This window comes from Scaptodrosophila lebanonensis, unplaced genomic scaffold, assembly GCF_003285725.1.
Source record: "Scaptodrosophila lebanonensis strain 11010-0011.00,11010-0021.00 unplaced genomic scaffold, SlebRS2 tig00001412-arrow-pilon, whole genome shotgun sequence".
NCBI lineage: Eukaryota > Metazoa > Arthropoda > Insecta > Diptera > Drosophilidae > Scaptodrosophila > Scaptodrosophila lebanonensis.
Window position 1 is genome coordinate 3572451 of NW_022060739.1, and position 25511 is coordinate 3597961.

At 34.4% G+C, this 25511-nt stretch overlaps 2 protein-coding genes and 1 long non-coding RNA gene across 7 annotated transcripts; 2 read left to right on the forward strand and 1 right to left on the reverse strand.

The window, feature by feature from the left end:
• Nucleotides 1-3216: 3216 nt before the first annotated feature.
• On the forward strand, nt 3217-5158 carry LOC115631429 (hydroxysteroid dehydrogenase-like protein 1). The gene is made up of 3 exons (XM_030528161.1): nt 3217-3568; nt 4288-4398; nt 4471-5158. The coding sequence occupies exons 1-3, from the start codon at nt 3301-3303 to the stop codon at nt 5034-5036; spliced, it is 945 nt and encodes a 314-aa protein (XP_030384021.1). The 5' UTR covers nt 3217-3300; the 3' UTR covers nt 5037-5158.
• A 337-nt stretch (nt 5159-5495) lies between these two features.
• Nucleotides 5496-15470, forward strand: LOC115631506 (inactive hydroxysteroid dehydrogenase-like protein 1). Of its 4 annotated transcripts, none has more exons than XM_030528267.1 (6): nt 5496-6046; nt 8382-8595; nt 11596-11718; nt 11778-11888; nt 13945-14393; nt 15255-15470. In XM_030528267.1, exons 2-6 carry the CDS (start codon nt 8418-8420, stop codon nt 15366-15368), a joined length of 975 nt encoding a protein of 324 aa, XP_030384127.1. In that variant the 5' UTR covers nt 5496-6046; nt 8382-8417; the 3' UTR covers nt 15369-15470. The 4 variants fall into 4 exon arrangements, with proteins under 4 accessions (XP_030384127.1, XP_030384126.1, XP_030384129.1 ...); XM_030528266.1 differs by having other exon boundaries at nt 5496-5972; XM_030528269.1 differs by lacking the exon at nt 5496-6046 and adding an exon at nt 7512-7568.
• A 1199-nt stretch (nt 15471-16669) lies between these two features.
• Nucleotides 16670-21936, reverse strand: LOC115631775. 2 transcript variants are annotated; one of them, XR_003996231.1, is made up of 5 exons: nt 21843-21936; nt 21108-21256; nt 19333-19667; nt 17097-17193; nt 16670-17031 (listed from the first exon to the last, which is right to left on the reverse strand). It is a non-coding gene; the product is annotated as an uncharacterized LOC115631775 (long non-coding RNA). The 2 variants fall into 2 exon arrangements; XR_003996232.1 differs by lacking the exons at nt 21108-21256; nt 21843-21936 and adding an exon at nt 19748-19833.
• Nucleotides 21937-25511: the final 3575 nt, after the last annotated feature.

Genomic DNA, 25511 nt, shown 5'->3' on the forward strand with positions numbered 1-25511 from the left:
ATGTGTGTCCTATGAGTGCACCACTTCGAATCCTTGCAAGTGCTTTTATCTTAGCAGCATATGTGTATGTGATTACACTCTGAAAAGTTCCCTAGAAGTTGAGCCATTACCTAATGGTACCTTAAGACATTATAAGTAAAAACGCTTTGCAGAACTAAAATCTGTTATTTGTAAATGGAAAATTATAATTATAACAAATTTTCATTTCACAGTCCTATGTTGGACTCTAACAATTAAAACGCACTCAAGCTATGTATAACAAATGTTATTTAATATTTAATATTTTTAATATTAATATTATTTAATATTACTCAAGCGAAGATTGGATTAAAATTGATTTTGCTTAAATTTGTGTAGATTTCCGTGAAAAAAGAACAAGTTTGTTTTAAAACACTTTTATAATTTTGGGATCAGGGATCTATTCGAATGAGCCAGCAATAAGAAAATTCGTCTTATAAATCAGGTCTATCAGCAAATTTGTAGACTAAAATTGAGATATGGCAAGTTTTAAGAACTTTCAGAAATTTAAAAGTCCGTGGTTGAGGTCAGCAAGCTCGAGGCTCTTGAAGTTTCTACAGTTGAAGAGCCGCTCTTAGGCTATTCGAGTCTATATAACGACCGACTACTGGTTGTTACTAGGAGCATCATGGAACAGCCCCAGTCCTATTTGACGAATACAAATTGGAACGATAACGCACCATTTCTGTTAAACAAGTGCCATTTGCAAATCGTAATTAAAAATGAGAAATAAAACAAAATGCAATTTAATATTACTATGAAAGGTTTGTTACTCAAGTGCAGTCCTAAATGATAGTTATTTTTCTCCCAGTGCAAAACAATAGCTGTCGGGTTTTGCCTGGCGCCGCCAGAGAGCTAAGTAATATTTTCCTTTTTCGGCGCTATTTATTTAAGCTTCATATATTGAAATGCTTTAAGAGTAACACTTCAGCTCTTTACATTGCTTATATGAGAAACATTAATTAGTTAACTGTCAAAAAGTGCGCTTAAAAAGCAATTAAATGTGATTAGCATAAGTTGGTGCATGCAGACACACACACACACACACATTCACACTCGCACTCACACACATACCATACAAGTCCACTTCATATGCATGGTGTTCGTATTTTGTTTTAAAATCCATTGCATACTTTTTGGCTGCGCTTTTAATTTTAACGCTGTCGAAGGGATTTCTGCGGTTTTTGGACCCACCAGCATACAGAATGGCAAACAGCCATTTGACTTAATTAGTTGGCACAGAGCTGCCCCGCCCACCACACACACACACAGCCCACCCAATCCAACCGCCCGCGCTTTGTGCTTAGCGCTTTTTGCGGACCAACTGAGTTGCATGCAACCGCCCAAAAACTATGAATTTATTTGACACTTGAATAAATGCGGTTTTTTGGTTTGGCGGCTGCAAGACAACGAAAAATGGCAGCACATATTTTTGGGATTTTTCACATTTTAGACAAAAATGCCTGCCCACCACTACACGCACACACACACACACACATACACCAAACTCAAGAGTCGCTGCGGGTTTTGGTTTTGGTGTTGGCGTGTGCTTTCAGCATGACCGTGATATATAACCCATGTCGTGTCGTTGTCATGTCTATGTTCGATTCGCAGCGTCCTGCCGCATTTCCGTTTCCTGATTTTCTTAGCCGAACAACTACCTCCCAGTTGGAGTGTGTAAGCACTTAGCGTTTTCTAAAATACCATTTTCGCTATCTAATTTATGAATGCACGCGTAATTGTTAAGAATGTGAGTGTGTGTGCGAAATGTCTGCCAGCACTTCAATGATGTCATATTAGTAGCAAAATAACAAACTATGTGCATAGAGACTTAAGTTGAAAATATTGTGATCGCATTTAAGACTTTTTTATAAAGTTTGTATTTCAAGAAAAGCGTATGTCTTTCAATTTGGAGCAATGATTACAATTTATTGCAGTTCTACTTGTAATTAAGGAACAATTAAAACTATGTCGCTTAATACAAAACTTATAAAATAAACTTTATAGATATGAAAAGGTAAAAGGTAAAGGAAATCCAGCCGCTCTTCCAGACAGACGCGCGGACAGATGGACGGACTTGTCTAGATCGATTTCTCTCGTCATGCTGATTAATAATATGTACACGTTATGAGGTCGGAGATGCTCCCTTCTGTCTATTACATACTTTGTACAAGCCGTATTAATATAACATTTTTACTCTACGAATACAAGGTATAAAAATTGTACTACTATATATTCTATATTTTTCTCGATTCTGTCAGAGAAAAGGGTGTGAATGCTTTAAATCAAGTGTGATGTAGGATTTTACTGATTATTTGAAAATTTCCAATGCATTTATATTCATAATGATAACATATTTATGCCCCGTAGCCAAATTGTAAAAGCGTATACCTGCCTGCAGCCGTATATATGTATATTCTTAAAATTAATTGCATTTATTAATTTTATTAAAAAGTGTTGTTTTTGTGGGAGTGGGTACAGAGTATTTAACAGTTGAGCCCACTCGAATGAGCTTAGCTTTCTTGTTTTACTTAAAGTATAAGCTAAAAACAGACTAAAAACGAAATCGAAAAAAATAAATAAAAAAAAATTCTTTTCAAACCAAATAAATTGTTTTATTTTTCCTGAATATCGACCCCAAACTAAAATAGAAACATTTATTATTTATTTATTATTGACGTGAGCATAAATTTAAAAATGTACTTGATTTGAAGTAAAAAGTTAATATACAGATTCACAATGTGTCTTTATTTCAACATCAACACACCCATAAACTATCTATATGTGATTCCTAACTGACCTGCCGCAACAATCTGAATTTTAGGCGACCTTGCCCAAAAGGCAAAAAAAGTAGCCACTACTCAACTATTATTGTTATAGCCATCTACTCACAGAGGTAATTTGTCGATTTGTAAGCTAAGCGGCAAATATCCAAATCATAGGCTGATATGCCAATTAAAATTCCGGATACCTTTTGGATGTTTTCACTTGCACTGCAAGCACCGCACGCATAGCACGGAAAGCACACCAAAAATAAAATATTGTTGAAATGTTAAACCACGAAATGAGGCACGAAATGCCTTGCGTTTGTTTTGACTTTTTAATACGTACATTAGCATGCCGTGCAAAAGTTCGCCGTTCAATTAAACGTAGCAAATCGATTGAAAGTGCGACACTCGGGCTATTGACAAGCGGAGCTCAGTACGGCCAACCAAGCTGATCAGCAACAACGTCTCACGCGCTCGACGTATATATAAGTAGTATATTTCTTAAATCAGAATTATGTTCACAGCCCTGTTGATCTTCATTGGCGGCTACACACTTGCCTGCTATCTCTACGAGCATTTGCGAACGCCTCTCCGCTTATTGGTGAATACCATATGTGAAGAAAGCAGGAGTGTGAAATTTGAATATGGAGAATGGGCAGCTATTACGGGTAGCAGCGATGGTATTGGCAAGGCCTATGCCAAGGAACTGGCAAGTTATGGCGTTAATATAGTGCTTATAGCCAGGAATGAAGAAAAGCTGAAGGCTGTGGCGCAAGAAATTTGTAAGTAATGAAAAGAAGTGAATATGAAGTTAAATATTAATTGCACGCATAAACATTTGAAGAGCCTTTAAAATACTAAAGAGCATCGTTAATAATTAATCCGATATTAATTTTTCATATCTTTCCAAATTGCAAATACTTGTCAAAAACAATGCAAAACAAAGTACAAACTGAAGCCTCAATCCAAGGGCGTATGTACGTATTTTAATTAAAAAAAAAAAAAACTTTAAAAATGTATCCGCAAAAACTATGAACCATTGAACTATTTTTACCCACCGGGCGCCAATTAGAATTCATTTTAGGCAGTACTTAATGTGATAATTCAGTCCGTAACGCTTGTGGTAATATACTATACATATTGACCCTCGATTAAACTGTGATTAGAAAATTTGAATTTTTAATTTTTTGAATGAATAAATTGTGGAAAAAGTACAGTGGGGCAGGTCTGATGGAGCTATTTTAAATAGTGGCAGACATTCTTTAACATTTGCTTGAATAATTGTTCCTTAAACTTTTCGTACATGGTGGGACTGGGACTTTAACCCTTGCTTTGCTTGGCAATATTTTCACCCTTTGTCTTAGCTCCTTCCAACTACATATTTTCATGAAGAGGCTGCGCACCCCACTGATTAGTATCTCTTTCCCAGCGCTCTCTGAAATCTGTTAATCTGTTATTGTAAATAGAATTGGAAATGCTTATCCTTTTATCACCTTTACAGCTAACGAGTACAAGGTGGAGACCAAAATTGTTGTAGCGGACTTTACAGAAGGCATAGCGGTCTATGACCGTATCGAGAAGGAGTTGGACAAGGTGCCAGTCGCCATATTAGGTAAATAGACATTTTTCCATGGATGTGATTGGAATATATCCCATCCATATACATCCAACTTATACTCTATAGTCAACAACGTGGGCATGTCTTCGGAAACACCCGGACCACTCTTCAAGTCCAGTCGCGAGCACGTCCAACACATCATTGACACCAATGTGGGTGCCGTGTCCCATCTTTGCCGCTACATTCTGAAACGCTGGCGGGAGAACAATATCAAGGGTGCCATCGTGAATGTCAGCTCTGGCACGGATCTGCAACCCGTGCCGTATGCTGCACTCTATGCCGCCTCCAAGGCCTACACTCGCAGCCTCACCCAAGCACTGCAATGGGAGGCGCATAAAGATGGGATCCTGGTACAGCTGCTATCACCCAATTTCGTAGTGACCAAAATCAATAGCTACTCGAAGCGAATTATGGGCGGTGGCCTATTTATACCATCGGCTGAGGATTATGCCCGCAGTTCCGTCGAACAGCTGAGAGTTAGAATCGATGAGACGCCCGGCTTTTTCTGGCATCATGTACAGAATGCGCTCATAACTCTGCTGCCCACTCGTTTGCGCATATATGTGGTGCAAACATTCTTCCAGGTCATTGTTGATAAGAAGCATGGAAATACTTTTAGTCCGGAGACATAAGTTATAACACTCATCTGGTATCTGTACAGACTCATTTCAATTTCTTGCTCATGTTTTTGCAACTGTGTGTTTTACTATATATAGTTTAATGATCAAAAACTAAAATATATATGGTTGATTAATTCGTTTTTAATACAATTTTTAATTAATTGTGTTTTATTAAATAAATTTAAAGTTCATAATACTATTAATTAAGAAAAATGCAAGCTGTCTATTTGTTCGTTATCTTTAGAATTCTGCTGAACTTGAACTCTATCTCATATAATGTATCTCTTTTAAAGTAATTCAGCGAATTCATAACTCTTTAAGCTTATTCAATAGATCGCTCATAAAATAAAAATAGATTTATAACAGAATATAACAGAACAGGTTATATACTTCCGACAAAAAAAAATATAGAAATTGTGTGATTATTAAGATCTAGATGTAAGGCAATTTTAATTTTATTCTTTACTTCTGTATAAGCTGGAGTATTATTTATTTCTGGGATTCTTTAAACATTTGTTTACTAGATGAATATATTGTATAGGTAGCGTAACATACAGTATAACAGTTATAGATTCTTGCATAGAGACCAAGCGTGCTCGAATCGATAGTCTTATCCATAAATTTTCGAAGTTATTCATAACTTTAGTTTCCTCATAGAAAACCCTTTCATGTAGTCATCACAAGCAAAGTGATTCGTCTAAGGGTTAATTGTAAAGCTCTGCTCTTGCGTCTGCAGGTTGCAGTAGCTGCTAAATGCTGGTTGAAATCTCTGCTGACTGGCTTCTGCCTCGGCTAAAGTGTGTGGACGTATCGTAAAAGCTGCTGCAAGTTGCGTGTAAGAACTGCCGAGGAACGCCTTTCCGTGTCAAAATCAATAATAGTGTGCGATAAGGTGCGCTCGGCTGAGCACCCTCGGGAAAGTAGCGCTAGATACTAACTAATCAAATGGTATCAAATTTTAGAAATAAACTTTACATAAACTTGACATAGTGACATAAGTAGTTCACCTGCAGGTATAACTAGTAAGTTCTTTATAATGTCTTTAATTAATTCGGAAACACTTGAAGACGTGCTGAGCGGGCAGTAGCGTTTGCTTTTGAAATACATTTTAAAACTCACACACACGCCTAATTATAGCTGCCAAGTGTAAACATTTCGAGTAATGCTTTCTCATTATCGTTTCCTTAGTTTTGTTGCTGCTGTCCACACTAACGACTTGCTAAAATTCACATTGAAATTTTCATTTATTTAGCCAATGTATTTACCCTTGAGGTTTCACAAAGCAAATTCAAAATGGAAAATGGACACGTTGGGTGCAATACTAATTAAGTGTTAATTCAAGTGTGCTTGCAATAGTTACATTATTAATCTGACAATTTAAAGGGAATAAGTCCAGCTTATTGACTTGCAGCCTAATTATAACTCCGATTTATTATTAATATATGAAGTGTTAATTTATTTGTTCACTATTTTTTATTATATATTATATTACTCTATTTTGTGGTGGTATTATAAGAGAAAACCGTTTACCACTTTTTTTAATTTAAAACTATATTTTAGGTATCCTAGAATATATATAGATATTAAAGGCACTTTGAAACACAATTAAAATAGAAAATTATTTGTTAAACTTGGTTTTTTATATTTATTGTATTGCTATATTTCTTTTTGGATACTATTCTTAGTGCTGGCCAGTCGCAGAGAAGCTGCTCAACGCTTTCCTCCTCTTCTTCAACTGTGCAGCTTCTGAAAACTCCAAGAAAGGGATAGTTAATATTAGGATTATGTGAAGATCAGAGAGAACCTTCTTTATTATTAACTATATGTTCTATATTATTATACTATAGATGTGCACAGATTTTTCAGGCTTAGCTTCGAGTGAACTAACAACGAAAACACCAAAATTTATTTCTTTGCATTGCCTGTTTTAGTTCAATACGTCTTTCATTTTCAATAGCTTGTACATAATGAGAAATAGCTATCAACACCTCTGTTGCTAAATCTTCTACATCCAAGTCATTTTTTAAAGTATAGAAAAATGAAATACTCTGACGGGGCTAAATCTGATAAATAGCGTGAATGGGGAAGATAATCGAACTTAAACTGATCGAGTTATTACTTAATAATTCAAAACTCAGAAGTTTAAGGTGGTTGGAAAAATAATTAGAACCGTTGGTGTCCACTGAAGGGAGATTTTACGGCATATACATATCAAATAATAAACTAACTGCCTACAGATAAAAACTTATTAAAAATTTAGCAATAAATATCAGTTTATCATTCAAAAATACTTTTGCTGTAAAGTAGATTTTTCAAAAGCAAAATCAAGTAAAAGAAGCAGCTCACTAAACAATATATAGAAGAATAAATTCCATTACAAAAAACATTAATTTATCATGCATGCTTTTGAAACTTAATCAGAGTGGTGTCAAAAAGTCAATCAGAAACATGAAAAATCTTGATGAAGCCCACTAATTGTTTTCAATTAAATAAACATTGCATGTGATTCCACAGACACACCTTGCATTATCTCGCCTCCATCAAGTAAGTGCTGCAAATTACCAAAAACAAATTTCGGATATTATTACACAAAATGTTTTGGCGAGATTCGAAAGTCGAGCATTTATGCAAAGCTGAGGTCACGTATAGAGTGAAATTAGCAGTCTTGTGATCCGCTTCCTCCCTCTTTTTATATCTGTGTTCAAAAACTTTGTCACAGTTCACCATGCCACACGGTAATTACTTAAATAATTAAGCGATTTTGTAATTTCCACACCAACTTTAAACTTAGCTGAACATTTACAAAGCGCCAAGCGCCAACATAAAAAAGAAAAGACCCCAAAAAATATAGTTTATGAAATAATGAACCGTCAAAAAACTGAAGACAAACGACAGCCACAGCCAAGTGCATGTTTTTTTTTTTTTTGTTGCTTTTTGTTGCTTTTTTCTTACAACTCTTACATGTTGGAGTCGAAAAAGCCGAAACCGGGGAGCTGTTCGTGGCCCGCTTGCCAGGCTTCGACTTGGCTGACTGCTTTATGTTCAGTGCGAGATCGACGCTCAAAGCCGTAGCTTGTGCCCCAAGCTCGACAATTTCAAGACCGACGCGTCTACTAATCCCGCTTGAAAATGTGTAGAGTTTTTGACTAAAGTCTGAAATTATTCATATATAGTAGTACAGAGATTGTGCGAGCTAGTGCTTTATAATTGTATATCAGTGTGCAGCATGTGTGTCCCCTGCTGATTAGGCATTATACATAATACTCCGGGGCTGCTATATTGCTGATAGCTGGCCGCTTATCAATTACAACACAGTATTCTCATCATTCATATTTATAAACATTTTAAAACATGCAGCCCGCTTTGGAATTAAGCATTTATACATTGCTACGCATGGCGTTCATTTGGCAGCTGATTTCGACGGCCATTTATGTGGTCGGCAGCCTGGCCATTGCTGCCTTTCTCTACGACAACTTCAAGTCCTTGGTCTGCATCATAAAGGCCCTGCTGGAGCCCTACTTCCAGCCGCAGTTGCCACAGACCTTGCTGGATAAATACGGCAAATGGGCGGGTAAGTCTTTTTTCCATACATACTCGTAGTTGCGTGTTAATTCAGAACGATAAAGGGCCCTCTCCGATGCGTAAAGCTTTCACATATTGAACGAAGCTAACTTCATGAAAGCAAAAGTATTCAAATGAATACAACAAACATTTAGCAAAGATTTTAGGCATGAACTCATCAGTTACTTTTAATTCAGATCGATAAAGGGCCCTCTCAGATGCGTAAAGCTTTCACATTTATGAACGAAGCTAACTTCAAGAAAGCAAAAGTATTCACATGAATACAACAAACATTTAGCAAAAATTTTAGGCATGAACTCATCAGTTACTTTCGTTTTTGGAATTGTTTACAATTTAATGCGAACTCTGTTGAAATATAAATTGTTTTTGCGCTGATTTTGGGTAAATTTAATTTACTTTTGAAAACAAGTATAACAACTGGTTTTAAAATCAATTGCAGTGCATTCGATTTAATTTGCATTTATTTATTTTTATTTTTTTGAACAGTTGCTAATTTCTAAAGCAACTACTTATATAATTAATTGAAAGGCATTTGGGTGTTATAGTCGTCTTAAGGCATTTAATTTCGTAACAAAGAAATTATTGTACTTTAATTTTGTCTGGCTTCACAAAGAAAAACATAATGTTTTAAATGTTTTCATGTTTGTTAATCTACACTTAATTCCAAATACGTTGTAAATTATTATTATTTGTATAATTTTTTGAGAAAACAAAGCATTTCATATTTTTGCTCTTTCTTCAATTTCTTCAATTTCTTTTATGTGTCGAAACATAGTTTTGATTGGGTTATTTTTCTTGTTTTCTTAACATATTTTTTCTTATTTGCTGGCATTTATACTCAAAAATATTAAAAGCCTAGGCTGGTGTATACAATTTCTCTGGGATTATTGTTAGCCAGACGTACTTGTATGTATTTATTAATTTTCTTTAATTAATTTAATGAACACTCTTTGCCAATCAACAATGGCTAGCCAACATTGATTATTAAACATATATAATTTGTTATAATGCCTTCATATTAGCACACCCCCATTATTAATAAAAAGTTCGTGCATAAAATATGAATGCCATAGGCAAGAATGCAATTTTCTTATAACATAATTCAGATGCAACACAATGTGCAATTGGAAATAGCAATTAATGCTTACAATACAAATCATACAAACCTTTTGCATAGAAATTGCTAAATCATGATGAGTTTTACGTGTCGATAAGAAATGTTCAATTTATCAGCTATATTCTCTTCTCTACAGACATATATTGACCTATGGACATACTACAATAGTATGTTGAGCTTCGATAATACGCACCTCTATTAACCGGGAACAACCATTAATAAAGGTGCTGAGCGATTGATTTTGTATCGCTATTAATCCACGACTTATTTTCGTTATTCACGATTTATTTTCTTTATTATAAACATAGTTCACCAACTCTAAGAGAATGAGTTCTGAGCAATCAAAACTCATATGGGTTCAGTCAATAGAGCCTATCAATATTCTGTTAAAATACTTAGAAGCTATATTTTTCTAAGGTTTTCAGATCCAGATAAACTACAAAGGCATCGCATTTATTTACTAATTTTATTTCTTAAATAAATGCTCTATTTCATGAAATAGAATTACATGTATTTTTTATATGTGATCTTATTCGTAATGAGCTCGATCAAGAATAATCAAGGCACAACTGTACTTACTTTTACGTAAGAAATATATACATACGTTTGTCCATAGTCGTCCGATTTTATTAACATCTTAAAATAAAACCAATATATGTTTGTTTTCTTGTTATTAGGTATTAAAATACAAGAATTTCGTTGTTACATATTTCTTGAATATTTCACATTTTCAGCCGTTTGTTAGAACTAATCCAATTTCTTCATCGTAGCTTTCTATGGCAATTGTAGTATAGAGATCGAATGTTAATAATAGTTACAATATAATTTTTAAAAAATGGGTAAAACTGAAAAAGTCAAACCTGATTGTGAAAAATTAATGTTCCTATTTTTGTTGCCTAGTGCATTTAATTAATACAGAGGGCTGCTGCCTAAGATATGCATTATCTATCCGAATGCATGTTAGCTTCACTAATTAAAACAATTAATTAACAATTTTCACACTTCCAATGAGATCCAAATTGCTGTTAAGATATATCAGGCTTATCAAATGCTAGTGAAGCATGGCGTTAATTTATTTCTACTTTGTCTTTGTTTATGTTTGGCTGCTTTTCGAGCAAATCAAGTCATTCAACTCGAGCATCGAAAACCGGCTTCTACTTTCATGCTTTTGGCACGCTTTTAAGCAACAAAAGAAATAGCAACAATATACAAATGCGAGTGTATAGCAGAGTCGCGTGCTTCTACATTTTGTCCAACTTTTCACTTTTACTCTCCGTCTGTTGCCTAATTATTTAAAATAAAAACAACCTTGCGTCGCTTTGTCTGCTTTCGTTTATTTTCTGACAATTCGTTTGCCGATCAGATGTTTAGTTTCAAATATTTATTTAATCATTGTTCACGAGCAAACTGCGAAATTCGTGTAAATTTACTCAAAATATTAGTGAGCCTATGCCGGCATTGCAATTGGCTACAAATACTTGCCACTGCACAAATATTTGGCAATCAACATTTGGCCAACAGCCACCGCCGTTGGCGTCAATCATTGGCGTTTGTGCCACTGGCAGTTGGAAACTGTTGCATCGACTTTTGTTGCAAAAGAGCCACTGAGCGGGTTTTGAAGTCGAAGCGGGTTTTGTTTACAAACAGAAGTTGCTAAGACCCGACGAGGTAGCAACATCAAGAAGTCGTTTATTATGGTCTGCAGGCCCGTCCCTCGGCCATGCACAGCAATTAACATTGCGATGTTAATTTGGTTAAATGTTTGCACAAGCCAACGACTAGCTCAGCATTTGCTTAAATGGTTTTTAACTGTGATTAACATGCATTTCTGTTACTTTCTACTAAATGTTTCTTTTCCTCTTCTTTCCCTAGTTGTTACCGGCGCCACTGATGGCATTGGCAAGGAATACGCCAAAGAGCTGGCACGCCAAGGTCTTAACTTGGTTTTGATCTCACGCACTCAGGAAAAACTCATTGCTGTGACCAATGAGATCGGTAAGCTGTCCTTTTGAAGACATTCATTTATATTTTTTAATCGCCTCTTAACTAAATAGAGGCTCAGTACAAGGTGAAGACCAAATGGATAGCCGTTGACTTTGCCAAGGGCCGGGAAGTTTACGATGAGATTGTAAAGGAACTGGCAGGCATACCAGTCGGCATATTGGGTAAGTTTGCACGAACAGTAGCTATATAAAGACATATCCCAAACAATTTGTTTGTATACTTTCACAAAATCTTTATTTGTTGTATATAACTATACAATTGTATTCTTAACTAACATATAATCGTTAAAAATGTCAAATATTCTGACTCCGCATTTAATATTTACTATTCAATTACAAATTAGCAACAGAAGAACAATAATCACTTCGCCTTTTCACTTTCAAAATATACAAAAATACAAATACAAAATAAACTTTCAAAATATACATTTCTAATATTCTAACAGCACAACTTTAAGCGCACATCTTTAAACTACAATTGAATGTGAAATTGTGGGATAAGTTCTTTAATGAAGTTTCTAATATTTTCTTAAGTAAATACAAAAGCTAGAACATTCTTTTCCCGCGATAAGGTCATTTAGTTAAAATACTTTAAACTTTCATTCTTATAGCAGCTATATGATAGAGTAGTTCACCAATTTTGAGAAACTTTATATTATAAAGAGGCATTTTATCAATAATAAATTGTTTGTGTGTTCAGTTAAAATAAACGTTCATTCTTAGAGCAACTATATGCGTTGTTCACCCATTTTAAGAAAGCTTCATATTATGAAGCGGAATTTTATAAATAATAAATTGTTTGTGTGTTCAGTTAAAATAAACGTTCATTCTTATAGCAGTTATATGATAGAGTAGTTCACCTATTTTGAGAAAACTTCATATGATGAAGAGGAGTTTTATAAATAATAAATTTTTGGGAGTTTGGGACTAAGCATGGTCCCTATTTGAAATGTTTCTATGACAACTATGTATATGATACCTTAGAATATTATGTGGCAATAAGGAAAACTCATAACTATCAGACTTACTTAAAATATATTTATAAACCAAAAAGTTAACCGAGTGCTTACCTATCTTTTTATTTGGTTGATCTGAATCTGATTCAAGACAAAAAATAAGTGTTTTGAATTTAACATTTAACTTTTAGATCAATATATACAAGTAGTACGGTGTGATTAGATTTGTATGTTCCGCAGATTTAAGAAAAAAATTTAGAAAATACATGTATTGTATTCTGGGAAGCCTCTATAAAATAAAAAATAAACCATAACAGCACAACTCGTGTATAATTAAAGTATTATAAAAAATGTACATAGTCTTGTTATTTGGACAAATTTAGTGAAATCCAGCATAGGAATTTCCCAATTAAGCCTTAGCAAAAAAATTTTCAATCGAGATAGATTCTGGATCATTACTCAGAAAGGTTGTTATCCCCTACACTTTTGAAAACTCATACTTAACAAGCAGGTCATATTTTTATGGTTTTCATATTTTTACCACTCTTTTCTTCATCTTGAATATATACGCGTATGTACTCGAAGTAAACATTAGATAGTGATGGGGTTTCTTAGACGAAGCCCTATCGCAAGCAATAGTCTACAATTTGTCGGCTACAGCCACGCCCTCGTTCTGCTGTACTCATACGCCTATCATCAAGTCATTTAAATTACTTATAATATCCACTTGAGAATCAAGTTCATATATAATACAGGGCATACACCCCCCCACTCCAACTCTTTTCAGAGCCCAACGCTTGGTCATTGTCAACAGCAAGTACGGCAACAATGATAATTAAAAGTCTCTTTTTTTCGACAGTGTCATTGAAAGATTGTTGAAAAAGAGCTTCGTAATAATTGCGTGCAATTATAGTGACTATTTTGTTGTTGCTTGCACTGCTGGGCTCAATGGACAGTGGCACATATGATGTTCAAGTACATAGTACTATTGTTAACGATTGTGTCAAGTTTAGTTTGGCTATTATTTACATCAACAAACAGAAGGTGGTGTGCCTTTGCCAAATTCATAAACGCTTTGACGCGCTTCAACAATTTACATTTTGTTTATACATACTCGTATTTATCTGTTTCCATAGATCTGTTCATATCATGCCCTTGTTGCCGCCTCATAAATCTCAAGGCATTTAATCGTGTGCTCTTGACTTTGACTCAGAAAAGTATAGAAAATCGTATAAACATAATCATTTTCATTATAATTGCAGTTAATAATGTGGGAAAAATGTACGACTACCCCGACTCGTTGGACAACGTGCAGGAAGACGTTTTATGGGATATTATTAATTTGAATATTGGAGCCGTCACGATGCTAACCCGCAAGCTGCTGCCACAGATGAAGGCAGCCGGCAAGGGGGCCATTGTAAACATTGGATCGGGCTCCGAACTACAGCCCATACCCAATATGGCTGTGTATGCAGCGACCAAGAAATACATAACCTACTTTACTCTGGCCCTGGAACAGGAACTGGCCGAGCACAACATCGCCGTGCAGCTGGTCATGCCACTATTTGTGGTGACCAAAATGAATCAGTATTCGAATACGGTTATGCAAGGTGGTCTCCTCATACCAAATGCGCAGAGCTTTGCACGCTCAGCAGTCTTTACACTGGGAAAAACCAGTGTGACCAATGGTTTCTGGTCACACGGACTTCAGGTAAGAAGAACCTAGAAAATTAAACTCGACCCCATTCATTCAATTAATACTTAGAAGACAATTGAGGAAGTAGCCAAAAATATGTATCCTTTATATATATTAATTGATCCTTTATATTAGCAGTAGTAAATATTTTTTGTCTACTCCTGAGTCGACTTTGTTCTCAATTGATATTCCAAGGAGTCAATGGATTAAGGAAACTATAGTTTGAAAATTAATGAATACAAATAGTTCAATAAATAGTTAAAATAGTAATGAAATCGTAATTTAAAACTTTACCTATTATATAATTATAGTGTAGTATACATTTCAACTCATGAGTTGACTTTGTTCCAATTGATATTCTAAGGTGTTGATGGCTTAAGGAAACTATTATTTGAGAATTGAGGAATACAAATACATAGTTCAATAAATAGTTAAAATAGTAATGAAATCGTAATCTATATAGTATTGTAAGTTGGTAGAATCAAGTAAGGAACGGATAAAGGATAAAGTGCATAGAATAGAAAATATAGCCGATAATCCGAGAAACAATAGTCAGTGGCACAAACAGTCTGTAACATACTATTCTTTCATCTTTACAATGATGAAATTGAAATAGTATTTAATAGCTTTAATTGGCCTAATAATCAATAGCATCAACAATAGTCGCCGGTTATTAATAATAGGTTGTCAGTGGTTGATTAGATCAATATAATATTTTTAAACAACTGATCAATATATGGGACAAGTTGAAAGCACCATCAACTGGCATAAAATACGCCAGATAATAGTTGTCGATCACATTATTAATTAATAACAATAGAACATATACTATATTATTATAATTAAGTCTACATCTCCATTTCGCTTCATCCACAGTATTTCATAATGAAGATGGCGCCGCAGCATGTGAGAATGTTAATCAGCCACGAGATGACGCGTCGTCTACGTCACGAGTACCTCAACACACAGGGCAAGAACAAGGTGTCATAGTAGTTGACTTTCACATAACCAAGTGTACATTCTAAGCGTCTTGTAAATATTGGCACATACTAGTACTAATACTAATAGCAATAAAAACATGTAAACATACGACTCCAACCATTTAAGTATTTCGCATGCATAAAAACCGGCCCCTCCACGAAATCAATTTGCGAGTAAGTGCGTTGCTTGCGCCTATTTGCCAAAATGCACAAATGGCCACTTCAGTGATTGCGCAATGAATGCAGCATTGTCTGGCTATGGATGCGATGGGAGGGGGGACGCGTTGGAGGTGAAGATATATCAGGTAGGATGCAGAGGTAGCCGTGAAACCGGTTCGCCAGCGCGCGAAACTTTTGACCGACAAACGAATTCAACTAACCAGCAATTCCACAGACGGAAGCCCAAAACCGGCTGCGCTTCATTGCGCTCACTTGGCATTTACACAGATTTTGGCCAACAAGAAAACAGTCACTAAAAAAGCTGATTATGCTGCAAAAACAAAAATGTCAACTGTTGCCCCACAGTTGCACTTTAATGCAAATGAACTTCAAGTGCAGAACAGGCATTGTTGAATGCTTGGAAGTGTGTGTGTGTGTGTGTGTGTGTATCTGTGTCGGCTTGTATCTGATCACTGACCACTGCGGACAACCCAAATTATGCAACTTGACATTAAATTGCAACTTTAGCCTTAGATACAGAGCTTTAACTGTAGCTTTATTGTGACTTCCACTCCAAACCGCATTACTTGCAGTTCAGACTGTGAAGCTGAAGTTGCTTTTCATTTTCGGTTAACAAAAAGTTGTTAATCTTGAAGGCATCTTACAGTAATGCCAATATTAGCCTTGATAACCATAATCTTTTCGTGTCATCGATTAAGGCAGTAGTAAATAGTAATAGTTAATGTTTTCAATTAACTATGATGTTATAGTCTGGAAGAACCGCATTGTTGATGAAAGGAAGAGTATAAGCTTAAGGCATCTCACAAATTGGAAGAAAGAATTAGAGGAAAATAATGGAAGAAAATGTATTTAAACTGTCTTCAAAATAATGATTTGATAAGGCTTAGATAATCCTACGGGTTGACTCTTTATTTTATTTTTTTGCTTCATTCGTTTTAAAAAGTTAAAGAAAACAAAAACAAATGCTTTATAAACTGATGCTATAAATTCTTCTTTTAAATCCTACAAATAATTAAAGAAAAATTAAATCACTCGAATAAGTCCAACAATAATCCCAATGCTCACTTGCAAAATATTTTCCATCTTGAGAATAAAAGTAGGTTTGTTTTTTTTTTCTTTTCTTTTATTTGTTCCTGCAGGTTGTTGTTTGCTGTTGCTTTTTAAATTATTTACGAATGCGTTATGATAAAAATGCAGTTATTTATATAATCTTAGATATAAGAATGCGAAATTTTGAAGTCCCAATTCAATGCGCTCGTTTCTTGCTGCTTATACTATACATTGTGGTCTACATAGAATTAACAATTTCATTGCAAAAACTAAATTTTAAAAAAATATGCTTCCCAAAAATAATATTTATGATTGGAACAGATGATGCCAACGCCGCAGCGTCGCAGCCCACATCGCTGCCATTCGATGCGCCATGTCGATCAGAAAGTTTCTCGAGCGCCCGGCCTTCAAATTGTCCAAATCGTGTGAAATGTGGCACACCGCTGCAAAAATAGAGCGGCCCAATGAATGAGACAGCATATATAAATCGAAAATTTATAAAACTCACCGCATTGCAATGTTCGGGAGGGGCGGCGATGAGGCAGCAGTTTCCTCTTCATAAATAATGATGTAAGGACGAGGGCAACGCGGGGCTTTGACGTCATCTGCAACAAGTAGAGGAGCAATGAAAATTTTAATTGAATTATTATGCTATATTTAGCTGACCAATCGTTCAATCTGATCGATCTGCCATACATATGGCCGTTTTATTGGCCTAGTTAAATAATTATTAAATGAGCATTTATTTCAAAACCTATGGCTGGCATTGGCTAATGAGGTTTTACAATATAAAACCATTTCGCGTGTTTTCCATTTGCTAAAATTAATTGAAATGTGCCACTTGATATAAGAAATTGATTTTCGGTTCCACATGTGGGTACAGGTTGTTTCTATTTTCACTTGTTTTTCAAATTTGCATTTTGTTTTCTTTTTTTCAAGTGGCTCCAAAGGCATAAACAAAGGCCACAGTTGTTGAAACGAAATAAATTATGCATGATATTTTTGGAAAATGTTTTCGTTTCTTCTTTTTTCAATTCTAATCGTGTTGCTTTCGAGAACATTTATGTTGTTTGTTGTTCGCTTGCTGTTGGAATTCAATTTGATGTGCCTTTGGCGCAGTTCATAATGCATTTATATATGAGCGGTAAATAAAATTGGAATTATTTATGATATTAAGTAACACAGCTGTCAACAGATAACACACCAATTGAGGTCAGTGTGCAAATTTAATAAATGGAACATTATTCATAGAGATTTTGTAGAATTATGTCACTCTAACTGGGGTTATTATTATTATTTCTAAGTGTGCTCATCTATCTGCGAAAAAAAGGAGTGTTTGTCAGACTCTAATGCAGGCAATTGGTAAAAGTTCCGATGTTTTAAAATATATGTGAATTAAGAACGTTTTTGCCGTGAAAGTTTACTTTAAGCTCCTAACAGACCAAAATCCCTAATCTTTACTATAGAAGAGCCACACATTATCTACGACAAGGTGTTGGATCCTACTTCTATACATAAGAAGCATGTCTTTCCACACAATGTATTGCATTGTAACTAAATTAGCTCTTAGGAAAGTTTACCTTAACAACTGTTTCTACTTTTAAACGCTATAGTGTGGCTATATCATCTGATGCTCCCAACAAGAACCGAGCTATTGAAGACCACACCCTTTCACTAAGCACATTAAAAAACTTCCTGCTTAAATTTCGTCACACATATGCAAAAAGAAAATGTACCTATTTCTGCAGCTACGTACAAAAAAGATTGTAAACTTTAAATAAGGGCATTAAATAGTTACTCTAGTTTTCAATCAACAAAAAACGTTTCAGTTGAAATATTTCAATATCTCAACAACCATTTTCCAGCTCGTTGGAAAATCTTTTAACCCCCAACAAGAACCGTTCTACTTACGACCAGAGCTTTCGATTAGGCATATTAGACAACTTCCTGCCCCAATTTCGTCACACATATAGAAAAATAATTATTCTTCAGCTGCGCACAAAAATCAACCTAACTTTGAACCAAGGGCATTACAGACTTACTCTAGTTCTCAATCAACAGAAAGCTGTCAGGCCTCAAAGCGGGGCGTGTTTAAACATAAATGAAAATTAATGTTTATAATAATTGTATATCTTCAAACAGCGCAAAACATAAATTTGAGCATCTATAAAAAAAAACACCAAAGCGCCAGAACAAATGGCAGCAACATTTTCGTTCAGAGGGGCATCGTAAAATTTCACGCAAAACTACGGTTGACAAATTTCGAGAAAGATTTCAAAAATGATTTTCCGCGGCTGTTGTTATCTTTGTTGTTGTTTTCTTAATGTAGCATATTATATATCATGTCGCGTCAGAGACGTTAATCGCTCTAAATATTTGGCTGATTGGCGGCCAACTTTGTGTTCAACAAAAAATAGAAACTTTGGAAAAATATGATTGTGCTTGCCAAAAAAAATAAAAATTGGACAACACAGCTTGTCGAGGCATTGCGAATTGTTTCCATAAAGTTTTCGTTTTATCATTTAATTAATTGGCCGCACTGGCACTGGCACTAAATAAATGTGTCTACTAAAATGCGTTTTTATACGAAATGGTTTTAATAAAAATCAATTAAAATATAAGCCAGCTAGCGCAAAAATTTGAATGTCTCTGACGCAAGTGGATAGCGAGTGTCGAACATAATTTTGGCTAATTTTAAAATGATAGTATATGTATAGATAATTAAAATAATTCTGTACACTCACCTGACTTAAAGTAGAACTAAGAGAAATCCATTAAATGCTAGCGACTTAAACGCGTAACGTCCTAATTTGATTTTACATTTCATGTAAATATGAATATTTTTGTTTTGTTTCTTGGAATTGAAATTCAACATGTAAGTTTCCTTGAACTAAGTTATGGTTGTCATGATGGGTGGTTAGTTTTGTTTGGTGGCTGTGGTGGTTTCTTTAGAAGGCGGCTTCGTAGAAGGCATAGAGCAGGAACAGCAAAAATGCCAGGATGATGAATGTGGTGAACAAACTCTTGGCTTCATTCATTTTGGATTTATTTGTTGTTGTTGTTGTTGTTGTTGCAATTACTGTTGATTAAACAAGAATAAATGCCAAGTCATTAATTTAATTAATAAGTGGAAAACAGTTTAAAGTTAAAGATCTTTACAGTTTGTTGTCTGGTCTCTGCAACCCAAACCGTTCGTAGCAAAAGGCACGAAATAACTGAGTAACACAACCGAAATATTTCTCCACAATAATGCCCACAACTCGGCCAACACAGCAGCACTCGTTGGAATTATAGAATATATATATTGCCAATATATAAACAGTCTACACACATATATACCTATAAAAAATACACACACACACGTCTATAAAATACAACTTTCGTTGTGTTTGTGTCCAGTTGTGGCGCACATTTGGACGCGGCACACATCTTGAGTTGTCGCTATCTAAATACATATGTAATTATGTATGATTGTATATATACTTAATATGTTTAGATTCCATGGCATGCAGCGCAAGAAGTGGGCGTCGACAGGTGCCTGTTCCCCCCACAGTCTATAAAAAGAGATGTGTTTAACAATGACCTAAGAAAAATTTGTCATCATTTATTATCCAGCATCCCGTGGCTATGCTATTTGCCAATATTTTTCACTTTTTGTATACAATTTGCGGTTTTTCTGGCTCACACATGACTTTCTTGGTTCCAGCCCCCAAACCAGAGGGCGAGAAAAATTGCCAGACTGTTGTCTTCGTATTACCTTAAATATTTATTTTGGCTGCTCAAAATATTCGCAACATGTTTATTTATTTGTGCAAACCACATCAATGGAAACAACAAAACTCATTGCATTACAACAGTTTGATTCAGCTATCTGTTTTTGGGTGTAAACAGTCAGTCAGTGACTTACAATCATTTTAAAAATGATTGTTAATGGTTAGAAAAGCTTAAGGAAGCTTAGAGACTTTATAAAGTGTGGTTGGGTGCAGACAGTAAACAGAAATAATGAAAATATTTCAATCTTCTTAAGTATAACTTGCTAGAAAGCACTGCATCTAATCATAAAACGAGACATAACTACGGCTGTCAATTATTCTTAATACACAGTATTTGTTTTCAAATAGAAAAGAACATAAATATTTCTGTGGGATCTCCAGAAGCAAACAATGTTAGAATTGAAATACTTGTTTGAATAATTTATTTATAAACAACTCAAGAATAATTCACGCAGCCAAAGTCCATAACAATAAATTAAAAGAAAAACCCATAAAAATGTATTTCGACTTTTTTAAATATAACCAATTTAAACACAAAACTTGTGAAATTTAAAAACAGATCAGCAATAAATTGTTAATTATATGCTATAAGTGTAGGAATTTAGATGTTTAAGTTTTCAATTTTGAAACAAGCCGAAGCAAAGGGGGCATTCAATAAAAACTTAATCCGTAGTTGTAATAAGATTTGTGTTATAATGTTATTTACGGAAACTTTATACATAATTAAATTGGTAATAGGAGCTCACCTGTTGCTCCATAGGTACCGCCGCACTTCCATTGTCAATGTCTTCTGATCTACAATACCGCATATACAATCCACAGGAACAACAACAGGACCGCCAGGATGAGGAAAGTTGTCATCAAATTCTGTAATTCACTCATGTTTGCTTATTTGCTAAAAGAACGGAAAAGTAGAAGTATGTATGGATCCATTAAAATAATTGATTAAGTTCCAGTAATTAAATCTAAAGGCAACAAAGGTCACGGAACGAAAATATGTGCGAGAGGCGCGTGTAAAATTAAAATGAGATAAAAACAAATTAAATATGTGATCATAAATTTTATGGCCACATATCATTTTGTTTTAAATTTAAACCACATGTATATTTAAGCATCTAAATTGGCAAAACATACACACAAATTCAATAAAAATACTTTTAGATATAGCATAAAATATGAAAGTTAAAATAGATATGCATGCTTAATATAAAAAAGTCAAGTCTGCGACAAATTCCTGTCCTTCTTTTATTAAACTTTAGTTTTTTTGTTGTTTTTAAATGTGTTTTCGTCTGATTTTTCTTCATTTATATTTTTACTTATAAAAATATGTGCTTGGCAAATAATTCCAGCACTATAGATTGGATCGTTTCCAAATATGTTGTTTTTTTTTTTATTAATTTATGGATAATCTTGAACACGGCACACTTTAATTTTTAGTCAGCTTATATATGTACACTGTTGGTAAGATCACTGCTAGATACCTTTTATTTAGCTTGCGACTGTGGGGATTTTAGCTATTAACTGCTGCTAGCCTTTGGCTCAACTAAAACCGCTAGACGCACTTGTCTGCCGGTAAGGCTGTTGAGTGTCGCAAAATATAGAAAATGCTTAGAGAAAACGTTGAAATATTGGCGTGAAAACATCTATAACGCACATATATCAACAACACATATACAGACGAAAGATCTGGCGAAACTGTCAAGCGGAAAAGTGGCCAACTGGGCAAGTATGTGTGTGAGTGTGTGTGTGTTCCTCTCCATAGTCCAATTTATAGCGCAGCAGCAGTTGGCGAAAATGAGATGCCACTACATAGAGTTGGAAAGCATAGGTTTGCGACATGACATCGAAAATAAATTAAATAAATTGTGTGCGGAGAATTTCGCAAGAGCACAGTAAAAAGCATAAAACAATGCTTTCATTGAATATACATACTATACTTTAGTATGAATGTATGTAGTATAGTATAGTATGTGGGTACACATATGCGTATACTTAATATAAAGGTTGCTGATGTTTGCGGTTGTTTTCTATTTTTGACAGCAATATTTTAACAAGCAAATAACCAACCACACGAATGGGTGCAGATGTTCTTAAACAAAAAAAAAACCATAAACCCTATAGTTTGGCAAACTGGCACACAAGAAAATACTTCAAAAGCTTCGAGAGATCCTTCCCAGTCGCTACACTATGATGGCGAGCATTTCTAGTACGACGGCGTGCAGGAAAAAATGGCTGTAATCAACAGTGCCCTGTTAACAGTTCCACTGTTAGTTGTAAAGCTGTTGATTGCACAGCTTTTAAACTGCAAAACTGTTAAACGGCTTTATTGTTAAAGGGAAAGCTGTTAAGCTGTTTGCTGTTAGCGCTAATGTTAATTTCTGAAGCTCTGTAACTGCTGATGCTATTAAATGCAGTCTCTATGTTTCGTGAATCAACATCAGTAGATTTAAAAGATCCTCCTTGTGTTGCGAAAATTTGTGTCTGTAAACTGAGACCTGTTAACAGTTACCCTGTTAGTTCTAACAGTGTTAATTCTACCGCCATTAAACTGTAAAACTGTTAAGAGGCATTGTTAGGGAAAGCTGTTAAACAGTTTTCTTGTCGTTTATCTCCGCAATAACTTCCGACTCTAATTCCCTGATGTTTTATATAAAAATTGTTCAATGCATGCACATAATTTATTTTATACCAATCCTAATAATAGACATATGTCCATATGTCGGCTTATCATTTTAAAAACCAATTAAACTATTAACTAATTGATAACTAATTACTTAATAGTCATGCCTACCATAGTAAAACTACTGACTCGATTAGAAATATTTAAGGTTACTTAGTTTTAATTTAATAATTGGCAATTTCGAAAGCTAAAGGTTATTTAACTTTAAATTTAAATTAAATGAAATAAACTCAAGATAAGTTCATTAAGTTCTATAATAGCTATAAGCCCACAAGTTTTTAGTCCCAAAAATACGAGAATATAAAAATAATAACACCTGTTGTTTTAGTGTAACAGGTACAAATTCGAATGCTACAAATAGAATTTGGCTAAAGAAATACGATTGTTTAAAAAAACATGTTTTTGTTTATTAAAATTCAATTGTTTAAAGTCTTGCAGCAATAATGCGTATATCCAAATGTTCAGCTTCAGCACAGGATTCCATAATATAACGTCACGCGGTTTGGTTCTATATCTAGGGGGCGGGCAACGCCCGCATTTTCAAAAACAACTTGACATACATGTCAGAATCCATGACTTGGAAAAGCAAAAGCTGCTTGGCACTTGTCATTAAATCAATTTGCAAGAGACTGCGTAATTGTTGAAATCTCTTTGCTGTGTGCTAAATCCATAAATTGACAAGTAAATGTATTTTTAAGATATTTCCTCTGCGCATATGTAATTGTAAATTTCCACAAAAAATGTCCATGCATTTCACATTTTTATGCAGCACCAAAAGATGTTTTCTCTCATCAACAAGATGTCAGTTTTCAATAATTGTTGACGAACGTCCGTCACGTGTCTAAATTAAATCTGCTTATGAATTTTACAATATTGCCGAGCCAACTAAAAATAAATTAATGATCTTTATACTATGTATACACAGATAGATGAATGCCAGATTTATAGATTTCTGTAAAATCGCCACATATTTGTCTCGCTTCTACGAATTTCCTTTTCGTGGCATTCCATGGCGATTAGGTCCCAACAAATATTTATGACCAGACGTGGGTGTTGTCACGTACAGCAAAGTCACCGGAAAATTGTATGCGTGAAAACCAATGAACCAGCTGATGCCAGAAAATGTACAAGTGATGAAAACAAAGTGAAGGTAATTGAACTGAATAGTGACTATACATTTTAAAACATTAGAAAACAACTGTTGCTGCTCGTTGTTAGTACTTTTAAGAGCAAATAGCTTCTTTACCTATGTATATCTCTCTATATAATTTTAGAACTAAAGCAATCCAATAATAGCCGCCAAACTCACGTAGTTCTTGTGCAGGCCATACACACCCCTCTTTTTGGGAAAATGTTTAGCAAATATTTAAAAATTAAAGTCCAATAGCACAGCTTTTATAATAGTGTGTAACTAAAGGCATAAATGTAAATAATATAAATGTAAATAGTACAATGAACAATATACATAATACAATGTAATATATAATAGTAATAATACTATATATAATTGTAAGTTGAAATGCAAACTAATATAGCTTAAGGCCATGGCTACAGGCTATAAATCCATGTTAGCTTATAGTTTTAACTTTAAACTAACTCCACAAAAATAATAAATAAATAAAACGTTAGTAGAGTAATGTTGGTGCGCTTTCAACTACCCGTTGTTTTTAATAAATGTAGCAAATTTGCTGTTTTAACTTTAAACTTTAGTTTTAACTTTAAACTAACTCCACAAAAATAATAAATAAATAAAACGTTAGTAGAGTAATGTTGGTGCGCTTTCAACTACCCGTTGTTTTTAATAAATGTAGCTAATTTGCTGTTTTAACTTTAAACTTCAGTTTTAACTTTAAACTAACTCCATAAAAATAAAAAATAAATAAAACGTTAGTAGAGTAATGTTGGTGCGCTTTCAACTACCCGTTGTTTTTAATAAATGTAGCAAATTTGCTGTTTTAACTTTAAACTTTAGTTTTAACTTTAAACTAACCCCATAAAAATAAAAAATAAATAAAACGTTAGTAGAGTAATGTTGGTGCGCTTTCAACTACTCGTTGTTTTGAATGAATTTAGCTAATTTTACTACTTGTGTCCAGTTTTGGTTATTTAATTGATCATTAAGGAATGATTTCCCTCTCGTCCTCATCTCTACAGTTTCTGCAGATATCATTAAACGCGATTACTTTTTAATTAGAAAGCATTGAAATAAACACATTGTATTATATAACACAATTAATTAAATAATTTGCATCTTAATGGCTAAATTATATAACTCAGAAACGTCACTGCTCGATTGACACGGTTGACACACAATTAGGAACTCTTTGGATGTTCACAAAAAATAACAATCGGTGATTACGTAGGTGCTAATAGCTGCAAAGGTAAATGACATTTTTTCATGTTGGGGTAGCCTAAAAAAATTATTAATTTTTAAAAACTTTACAGCTTAACGTCATTATCATTATGAGTT